At 41.9% G+C, this 10,515-nt stretch overlaps 2 protein-coding genes across 2 annotated transcripts; one reads left to right on the top strand and one right to left on the bottom strand.

Moving 5' to 3' along the window:
- Window positions 1-2,565: 2,565 nt before the first annotated feature.
- On the top strand, window positions 2,566-6,703 carry LOC136774241 (GATA zinc finger domain-containing protein 14-like). The gene is made up of 4 exons (XM_066728413.1): window positions 2,566-2,624; window positions 3,609-3,795; window positions 3,943-5,412; window positions 5,554-6,703. The coding sequence occupies exons 1-4, from the start codon at window positions 2,588-2,590 to the stop codon at window positions 5,834-5,836; spliced, it is 1,977 nt and encodes a 658-aa protein (XP_066584510.1). The 5' UTR covers window positions 2,566-2,587; the 3' UTR covers window positions 5,837-6,703.
- Window positions 6,704-7,101: 398 nt separating this feature from the next.
- Window positions 7,102-10,476, bottom strand: gammaCOP (coat protein (coatomer) gamma). The gene is made up of 5 exons (XM_066729107.1): window positions 10,307-10,476; window positions 8,907-10,017; window positions 7,947-8,846; window positions 7,664-7,862; window positions 7,102-7,590 (listed from the first exon to the last, which is right to left on the bottom strand). The coding sequence occupies exons 1-5, from the start codon at window positions 10,344-10,346 to the stop codon at window positions 7,204-7,206; spliced, it is 2,637 nt and encodes an 878-aa protein (XP_066585204.1). The 5' UTR covers window positions 10,347-10,476; the 3' UTR covers window positions 7,102-7,203.
- Between the last annotated feature and the right edge of the window lie 39 nt (window positions 10,477-10,515).

The following is a 10,515-nucleotide window of genomic DNA, read 5'->3' as shown; positions in this document are numbered from 1 at the left end:
AGAATTAACCAACTCGCGCGCGCGGTTCTCCAAGGGAGAGAAGATTTGCTGGGAGACATTTGTGGAATCCAGAATGTTGCGGTGACGGTGACGCGCGGCGGGATAATGGAAGAGGGAAGTGAGGCAACGGAAAGTATATATATATATATAGCGTGCTGAAGAAAAAGAGGTAGCGCTGGAGAGGCAGACACGGTGACGCGCACTCCTCTTGCTCTTGCCAGTGCTCCACTGTTGCTGACCTGTCGTGCCAACGAGGTCACTCTAAATTTCGCTCCAGCGCCCAGAGATACGGATCCAAAGTATTTTGCGGCAGTGGAATGCAGCTTTGGTGAACGTCATATATGCATATGGCACCAGATTCGTAAAGCGAGGATCGCGCTCCAGCTCTGCAACCTTCCTCGTTTTAACTATATATATATATATATGTATACAATAGCATAGTTACATCTTCCAAGCGACTCCGTATTGTTGGAATGCAGCTCACTCTTAGCATCGGCACAGCACTCCTTCTCGATGAACCTTCGAGAGATCTCGTCTCGACTCTCGACTCGACTCGACTCGTTCGATCGTTCCACTAGGCAAAAGGGCACCGGCTCGAGAACACCGCTAGGTGTGCTTACATTCAGCGCTCCTGTGGATGATCCTGCAGCTATATACAGAGATTCACCCTATATATCATTTATAGATGCAACAATCAGCAATAATTATAACTCGCTTCGGTATATCTCTCCGCGTATATGCCACTAAGAGCGTAGCTGAGACACGCGTGTCTCCCACTCTGCGCCTTTCAAATTGCACATATATAGATATTTCCGATCCAAATCCTATTCTTAGAGATTATCCTGACCGAAAACGAAAGACTCGGTGAAAGTTGTATAAAGAATGTTCGATCGATGCAAGTTGTGCAAATTTATTTTTAAATGTGATAAAAAATGGCCAAACTCTCTTTCTTCGTATGTTTTATGGGCGAATAAGAGTCTTTGGTTTTTTCGCTGATGATATGGTAATTTTTATGGTACGATCCCGAGGCGCATTGTTTTCAATGGAATTTAAATAGCGAGGAACGACGCGTATAGATGAGAGAAAAGAACGAGTGGTCGTCGTAAACTCGTAAATGTCAACAGTGGCTATTGAGTCATTGAGAAGGAAGAGGCATCGAGTGCTTGTCTATGGATACACTGGATACACAGTGTTTTGTGGTTGACGCTCATTCGTCAACGTACTTGTGCAAACTTGTCAATATTTTCCAAAACGGTATTTACGATATCTCGACGTTGTGTGCCAGTATATATATATATATATATATAGTATAGGGCCGCGAGAGAGCTCATCTATTGCCTCGCTATATATATATATATGCTGCGCGCTGTAACTCGGTGTAAAAGATTACTCGGCGAGCTAAATGCGAGTCACGAACGACATTCGTCTGAAAGTGATTTTACGGTAGCGGCCGAAAGCGAAGCATGCCCTCGCTCGTCTTCTTCTCCCCTGTCCCATATACGTTCCACACACGAATGTATGTACGTGGTGCATGTACACCGTACGAGTAGACAACATCCCACTCCGTCCCCAATAGTGAGGAAACGTTGAACGCTCGACGCTTATTATGTCGCGAATAGCAAAAATCTCCCAAGCCATTCACTCCTTTCCTATATATCTTCCTCTCCTACTCCTCGATCGTTAAGTACGAATAGAAATGGAAAACTCCACATTCCGCATATCATTGATTATCGAGAGTCTAATTTAACCAGTTTCTGCGTAAAGCCCTGACCAGAGTAAACGCAAACGTGCAAGGATTTCACTTTCTGATTTAGGCCTGGCAATAATAAAGAATGATGCAAACTTGTAATGACCGGCGTGCATCGCATGCATACGGACACGAAAAATCGCAGAAATATAGCTGAAGATATTTCCGATCTGTATATAATAGCGAGACGTATACTGAAGAGGAAAGAAGAGGATAAAAAAGAATGAATAGAGGAAATGGTGAATTTTGCGATGATCTTTATTAAGGGCAGCATCGATGTCTTATATGGGATATTAGAGGAATTATGGTAGTAATGGTTGGTTATAGAGTTAATCAAAGTCAAAGTCGAAATGGAAAGCATTACGGATGCCGATGAAGGATCCTGGTAAAGTGACGTAATTCATCGTTGTTACTCTCTCTCTCTTTCTCTCTTTCTCGATCCCTGCTGGTTCCCCGAGGTATGTAGTACGTTCTCTTCCGAAGTGTGGGGGAAGAGCGAGAGAGAGTTGGAGAAGAAGAAGGCTCTCCCCCACCTGGTGGAGTCTGTTGGCCTGGTAAGCACACCTTAGTCCGTAGGTAGGTGGATAGGTAGGATCATCCTCACGCGCGAGAGAGGTTGCACATCTCCCCGTCCCGGTCGGTCTTCTCTTCTCATCCGGACGTTCACCGTTCACCACAGTCGCAGTCGCATCTAAGATTCCCTTCGCGAAGGTAACGCGCGACAGTGAACCACCAAGGAGGCGCCAACCGATCGTCTTTCAGGATCGGGACTATATTCATAGTATCGAAACTCTCTCAACTGGAACTTGCGCACCGATTGCAACCAATTATCCAAACAGCATGAATACTCCGAAGAATTATCTGCCTTTGTTGCTCGGTACGTCTCTCGCACACCTCAAACTAACTCTTCCCCTCGTCCTACATACATATAGCGATAAGAACGTCACGCACGTTCCTGACTGCCGCACCACCACGTGCAACTGAAGACACGATCACACTAATTTTTTTATTATCCGGTGCTTCATTCTTCTAGATCCTCTTCTTCTTCTTCCCGCAATCTTATCCCATAGATCGCCTTTTAACCAAATTCAATCGTGCAACCTGCTGCTTTTTTCACCAATTTCTCCATTTCCCTCGTATATATATATATATATATATATATATATATATATATATGTATGGTTTATAGCAATCTTGATAACCGATACCGGCGGGGCTTGGGTAATATTGGGGACGAGAGTGCAAAGATCGATAGATGTTTGAGCAACGCCACGGAGATAGAGCAACCGTTTTCGAAATACTAGAATAAATATCTGATTTGACGGTGAGGAAAAGCGCGGATGGAAATTCCTTGAACTCTTTTTGGATTGCCGGAGGATAGCGGGATGTGTGGGTGCGTGCGTGCAGTCACGATTGCACGGATAGCAAAGGTTTCTTATTCAGTTGGATGGGACCGGATAGAAAGGTGTATGCGTATCCGTTGGAGCGAGATTGGCAGCAACGATGCGGCTAAATCGACGTCGACCGTGCTAAAGATACATTTTCCTCTTTATCTCGTGGAAAGAACGAGAGTGTTCTCGTGACGAAAAATCGTTAAGAATTAATCAAAGTCGAACTCTTGGTTCTTCTTCGATTTCTATTATATATATATATATATAGATGCATGCAAAAGAATACGAGGGAAAAATCTCTGCTCGATCGGACGTATAATCCTCGAATAACCGATTCGTCTATTGCATCGGTACAGTCGTTTTCCTTGGTCATGAGAAAGCAAATCTTACGTAATAGTAATTGAAATCTTTCCATAAGGCTTCCCGATGGCCGATAATACTACCAATCTTTACGACTCTGTTTTGTTTAGCTGTGGTGTTATGGAGCTGCGTTCTGGGTCTTCAACGACCTCCGCCGAGATATTCCCAGCAGTATATGCCCGAAACTTCTTTCACCTGCCGCAACAAAATAGTAGGAAGTTATTATGCAGATCCAGAAACCGACTGCCAGTTGTTCCACGTATGTGTATCCGTGGCTGGTAGCATTCAGGATTACAAGTACGATGTCTTCCGTATCTTTCTCTCGAACGTTTTCGAATAAAATTTTATTGGTGTTGTATATATATATATATATATATATATATATATATATAGAGTATATATACGCGTCACATTGCTATTGACCGAAGATTTTTCTCCATTCAGATTCCTGTGTCCGAACGACACCGCGTTCGATCAGGAGAGTCAGACCTGCGCCGATTGGTACGACGTAGACTGCGAGGCAGCCACCCTCTATTACGCCAGTGACAATTTCGATCTCTACCGAATTGGATCCGGATTGGAGTCTCTTCACTACGACAGCATTCGTAGCGACGCGGAACCTCAGGATCATCTGCAACGCAGCGAAAGCAGCGACCCAGTACGGTCGTCCGCCAATACGCTCAACCGCGTGCAACCGTCCAACAACTATCAAACCAGTGCTAATAACAATAATAATAATAACAATCGTGACATTCTGCGCGGCAGCAGCAGCGGCAACTTTTACAACAACCGCCAGAACGGCAAGGAGGACGATTACGAGAGTGAAAAATCTTACAAGGATGACGTCACGGAGAACAAGAAGAAACCCGGCATCAGGAAGATTAGTAGAAAGCAACAATACAGCGGAGTCAATAGCAACAATTATTCGCCGAGCACAAGCACGCCAGCCCCGGTAGTCGCCAGCAACAATCAGAATGCCTACAGCCCGACTTATTACAACAATTACAACAACCACAGAACGGCCGAACAACAACAGGGCAAAGGCCAAACCACTCAGAAGTACACGAGCGCACCGGCCTCCTCGACCTACAGACCCACTACCAATTATCAAGACACTTACAGCACCTACCACGCACCTGTGACCACTGCCAGGACCACCGTCTACCATTCCTACAATACTAACGGCAACGGCAACAATCAGCAATACGTTCAGAGCACCACTGCCAGACCGCTCAATTACAACGCAAAGAACAACTATCAGCCTTACACCGGACAGTACACTCAGTCCACCACCATCCAACCCACCACCAATTATCAAGCAAACGACTTTAACAATTATCAACAGCGAAATTACAACAACATTCAACGCACCAGTAGCAGCACTGTTTACCAAACCACTACGTTGGCGCCCGTCTATTACGATACCAACAGCTACTACAATAACAACAACAACAACAATGGCCAGTACAGGCACAGCAGCGGCAGCTCCACCAGGCAAGAGCCATCTCAAACAACTGCCAAATATTTCCCCAATTATACCGGTAGTACCGGCTACGTACCAACCACTTACAGCCCAGTGACAAAGAAATTCCCTACTGTTGACAACAGCGTTGCTCAAACATCCACCAGAAACAACGATCGCTACAATTCCCAAACCACCGACAATGGACAACAGTACTACGAGAAGAACAGCCAACCGGCTAGAACCTCTACTGCCCAGTACTACGACAGCACAAAGGCACCGAAGAAAGCCACCCAGTACAACAATTACGATTCGTCCAACACCGGAAAATATTACGTCGAATCTAGCACCGCCAATTACGACTTTGGACGATCCTCCGCTGCTATTGGATTTAGCCCATCGAGCATCAATCACTTGGCGGAGACACCGAGAACTACCACTCCTGTGCCAAGGTAACCAGTAACGACCCATCTCTTTCTCTCGTATATGTATTATTCTCTTATTCGTTTCTTCCCCCCTTTCCTCGCATTTTACGAACCTCTCTAACTTACCCCGTCACTTTTATACAAACGTGTTTTGCTTTTTTCTCGCAGGCGAGCAGTCAGCGCTACGACCTACAACCCAACCAATTTCAATACAAACACTCAGCAGAGATCTTCCCCGAACCCAACAACACCACGCGCTACAACCTACGTCAGTGGATCGGCCAGACCGTTCACCTCGACGACAAGATTTTTGGATAACACAACAGCCAAGCCTAAGTCTGGAAAGAAGAACGATTACGATTACGCGTATTACGATAATGCGGCCCCGCTGGAATACGACGCCCTTGAGGACGCGGGAAATAAGGAATCGTCGAAAATTACGAGAAATTAATTTATTTTTTACACTGAATGTATTTTCTTTTCTCAAATCATTCCTCCATTCATCGTCGCTCATTGTGATTATCGTGTGGTACGCTGAATTGCTTCTTCGAGCGAATTTCGCTAAATCGTCGAAAGATTAACTTTCTGTAAAAAAAAAACAACAGTTTATTTCTTAGATATAAGTATACTCGACAGCCATCGTGCAAGCAAAACTCCTCCTCGAACCTCGTGTCTTAGCGACAAAGTCGAGTCGGATGAGGACAATTTTACATCGAACGCCGACTTTTTTCCGGAGGAACGAAAATCTTTAATGTCTCCTACTCGTTTATCGGCACTTTGTGCTGTCTCCTTTTTTTTAAATTTATTTTCTTTCTTCACTGTTATTCTTTTTCACAATTCTATACACGATCGCATAAATTAATTTACGAAAAGATTTTATACCTTTCGAGAATACGCGAGAGTTGTCCTCCAAAGCAATATATTATTTAAAAATAAACCCACATAGTTCACATAGTGTCGAAAGCGTTCCTAAAACCATCCAACGTACCAAACTAAGTCCGGGAATGTGGTAGGAACGTTTCCGATACGACGTGTGTGCCATGTGAGAAATAGCGCTAGAAGACAAACGGAAACATTAAACGTGATAAAAAATCAATGATTCCAGTAAAATGAATACTAGAACATTTCGCGATTCACTCTATGCATTATCTCGATGTTACAGAGCGGTTAGATAGAAATTGAAGGAGTAGTGCGACGGTTTTCAATTAAAAGCGCACGAATCGTGTTCAAAGCTGCAGTCGTATTGGTATATTTGTATCGTTACCATTACCATGTGTACTGAATGTATATATATTTTATATATTTTAATTAAAAAATTTATAATTGAACGCATTCTGAACTCTCTCTCTCTCTCTCTCTCTCTCTCTCTCTCTACTTTTAATCACCAAATTTCAACCTCGTATACAGCCCCATTAAAATGTTTCAGATCTGAACTTGGTTTTTGCACTGCGTACTTTCACTTATATTCATTTCCATTTAAACGTCTTACTATTACTTATTATAGAAAAGCTAATTGGTTTCAATGATGAAAAAAGAGTCAACCCGAAACTAAAACTTTCACAAAATTGAGGTTTTTAAAACTTATTCCTCAAAATAATATGCAGAATATCTGACTTTCATAAATTCCGAAATGATATAAAGAATAAAAAAATATAATATGAAAAAAATATCACAGAAAAAATTCAGGAATGGATAGAGGAAGAAAAATTTGTCAATTTCTGTTTATAATATTTTACATAATGTATTCGTATATTAAAAAATAATCTGAAATAAGATAACTCATCCGCACAAATCTGCACTTCATAATATATGTATATATTAACATACGGACGATAATATTAATTCAGCTACTTCGGAGTCTTGGCAAAGTACTGTTAATTGCATCGTAACTTGACTATCGGTCAGTGCTAATCTAGCTCTTGCTAAAATTTCTTTGCCACCCCTGAAAACTCCGCATAACAATAAAGTATGGGCCACCGTTCCTGCCGCTACTCGATCGGTACGCTCAGCAGCATCCAAACCCAAAAATCCAGTCAAGCTTTGAACAGCACCTTCCAAGCTCGTTACGTTCGCCCCCAAAGCGAAGGTCTCCTCCATTTTTGAGAAACCCTTCGATGTCGCCACTTCCCATAAACTGCCAAAATCTGTTCCCCGGTTTGCACTTCCTTGCATTTGATCTGCTAAAGTTACTTCCAGATCCTCCAACTAAAACAGATAAAATAAATTTGTTTATTCGAACAAAATAACGCACTACTTTTATCAATATCAATTGTTTTACCATATATTCGTCATTGTATCCTTGATCCGCATCTGGTACACCTGTAACAGGATCGCAATCTCTGGCCATGAAACGTAGAGTTGTAGGAATGGTAGCGATACTGGCTTGCACGTCTTCTGGATATTTTAATACTGTATAAGTTGTTCCCGGCTCGTTGTATGGCAAACGTGCACAGGGAATTTCTCGCATAATTTCATATCTATTTGGAAGAAAAGAAATTTAAAATTAAAATTGGTACGTTATCAAACCTAATAGAAATAAAATTTATATTTAATTCAGCTACCCTTCGGGAACTTCGATGGAAACTTTAACGTCTTCGAGCAGCTGATCGCACAAAGTATTAACGCAATCAAATTGCAGAACTAAATATTCGGAGAACGTGTGTTTTATGCATTTAACATTATATTCCGTTTCGGATTCGGTAAGCTCGAACACCGGGGATGATTTGATGAGCGTCAAGTTGTTGATAAATGGTTGGAGATGTGAAACTTGGGATAATTTCTCCATAAAGCTCTCTTCTCGAGTTAAACGATTCTGTTGTTGTTTCACCGTCGTATGAATTTCTATCGGTTGAGGCTCCTCGACGGTCTGAGCAGCTGGTATTTGTGAGATATCAAAAGGCTCGTCCATACTGGATTTGATGTAATTGCGCAAAGCCCTTTCCAAACTCGGAACGGATAACAGAGGTGGCTGAACCAGTGGTAGTATGGTTGGGTCGCTTTTTTGTTGTAGTATCGTGCAGTAATATGCGGCACGATCGCGTACCTCGTCATCTGAGTCCAATTGGCAGCGGGATAGAAGCACTAGAATATTTGGGAGGAGGGGCGGACAAGCTGCTGCGAAACGAGCCAAAGCTGTAACTGCGGCTGCACGTACGCTGGCGCTTTCCAAAATAACGCGATTGTAAATAAATCGAATGTATCTCGATGGTTGCTTGGATGTTGGACCTTCCTGACCGAGTAAATGTAAGATACGAACAGCCAGAGAAGTATGCTCGCAATCTTCAATGAATTCGCAAAGATGCGCGAGACCAGCCTCCTTTGCTTCAGCATTTCCTTCCATCACGGCTATGATAGTGTCAGCAATCGCTGCTTTATACTCTAATCCTCCTTCATCACGCAACATTGCGGATAAGAAATTCATAAGAACTGCATGCTTGCGTGGAAACTTTTGACACAAAGCTCTGCAAAAAATATATACTATAACGTAAAATTATTCATAAAATAAAGCATAGAGTACTTACCTTATAGCTTGTACCACTACGACTTTAAACTCATCAGAAATTTCTGATACGAACGTAGCAATTTGCTTCATCAGACGATCCACAGAGCTCTCAGCGCCGGTCTTTAAAAGTGTCGTAATTGCCAAAGTGGCGATCGATCTGTTGGAATCTGTGATGAGATTTTCCAAATCTAAATTGCAAGCAGTCACTGCTGTTGGATGTGTCATTGCAACTTTATTTAAGGTTCTCACTGCAGCAAAACGAAGTGCTGGCTTTGGTGAGCTACAAAATAATTGCAAAACACTGATAGCTGGTGTTATTTCTCTTGCACCACTTTGCCCCAGATTTACCAATGCGTGTGCTGCTTCATAAACTACCATTTCTGATTTATGACGGAAACATGCTTCGATGAATCCCAATAGTTCACTGGCTACATTCTTATCCGCTTCGTCTAGTAATTTACAAGCCATTCGTATCAACATACATGCTGCATAGGGACTTTTAGGGCTACTTCTCATCAATTTTAATACCAACTTTATAACTGCATGCTTATCTGATTTTCTAGCTTGATATAAAACTCCCAATGCATGATATTGTACCATAACATTGTTTGAATTTAATGCTTCCTGAGCTTCGTTAGCCCACCTTCTAGCTACATCCCCTGAAATCGCTGTCAAATGCAAAGAGGAGACTAAAGCAGCACTCGATACTGCAGCTGATCTATCAACAATAGCTTGTTTCATGTAACGCTCTATTGCTGTTAGCATACCAGCATCAGTTATGGTACATAATGCTCTGATTGCAGCAGCTCTATATAAATCTTCCTTCCCAGTCATATCTTTCGTCAAACTAGAGGTTACAATAATTACATCCTCAGCCAAAGAGCTTAATTCTTTGATCCCAAGATATACCAATCTCCTTAATATAACATCTCTGGATTGAAATAATTTTGTCATTGCGAAAAAGGCATCTGTAGCCTCTGTGGTACCCAACTGCTCTCCTTGATTTATCAGGTACAGAATCTTGGTTAGAATGTGTGCGCATTTTCTAGGATTTACAGGAGTGTCGTTGAATATACGAGCTTCTTGTAATACTGTGGTCTTTTCCAGGTTTTGAAAAGGATTACCACCACCTGTTTTCAAATATGGCATGGTTAACAAATGTACTCAATTCGAATAATTATAAATCTAAACAACGACCGAGGAATATTTGTTAAAGAGGTTGGAGCTCCGCAATTACATAAATACAATCGACTATGAGCAACGACACGTGTACAAACTCTGTTTACATTAATATTAAAAGTAATTTGTTTACAAATAACTGTCAATCAAAATAACCTCTTTAATATTTCTCCTCGATTAATCGAACTACACTGAGCGATTTTAGTCACAAAATTAAGAAGTGTATTTATTAACAATTACCATCTTCCTCTTCCTTTTTATCACGTTTAAATGCATTCATCTTCTTAAACTATTTTTAAAAACTGTTTAAAGTGTGGACACGTCACCGAACCTTCCCAATAATCCCTGCCTGCTGGCCTGCTCACTGCTGGCTGACAGATTGTATTGGATCGTGTATGTATGCAGTAATGCACTATGTAGTTAATGTACCACTGTATCAGTATACATAT

This window comes from Prorops nasuta, unplaced genomic scaffold (genome assembly GCF_024137725.1).
Source record: "Prorops nasuta isolate Cenicafe-Biocafe unplaced genomic scaffold, Cenicafe_Pnas_1.2 PNAS00006, whole genome shotgun sequence".
NCBI lineage: Eukaryota > Metazoa > Arthropoda > Insecta > Hymenoptera > Bethylidae > Prorops > Prorops nasuta.
Note: the sequence above shows the minus strand (reverse complement) of the source record. Positions and strands in the feature narration are given on the sequence as shown.

Bases quoted from the DNA above. Each gene is read 5' to 3' on its own strand.
- LOC136774241 (XM_066728413.1), top strand. From the start codon at position 2,588: ATGAATACTCCGAAGAATTATCTGCCTTTGTTGCTCG. The intron at 2,625-3,608 runs GTACGTCTCTCG...TGTTTTGTTTAG, and splicing joins TTATCTGCCTTTGTTGCTCG to CTGTGGTGTTATGGAGCTGC. The intron at 3,796-3,942 runs GTACGATGTCTT...TTCTCCATTCAG, and splicing joins GGTAGCATTCAGGATTACAA to ATTCCTGTGTCCGAACGACA.
- gammaCOP (XM_066729107.1), bottom strand. From the start codon at position 10,346: ATGAATGCATTTAAACGTGATAAAAAGGAAGAGGAAGATG. The intron at 8,847-8,906 runs GTAAGTACTCTA...TATTTTTTGCAG, and splicing joins GTAGTGGTACAAGCTATAAG to AGCTTTGTGTCAAAAGTTTC. The intron at 7,863-7,946 runs GTAGCTGAATTA...TCTTCCAAATAG, and splicing joins TCCATCGAAGTTCCCGAAGG to ATATGAAATTATGCGAGAAA.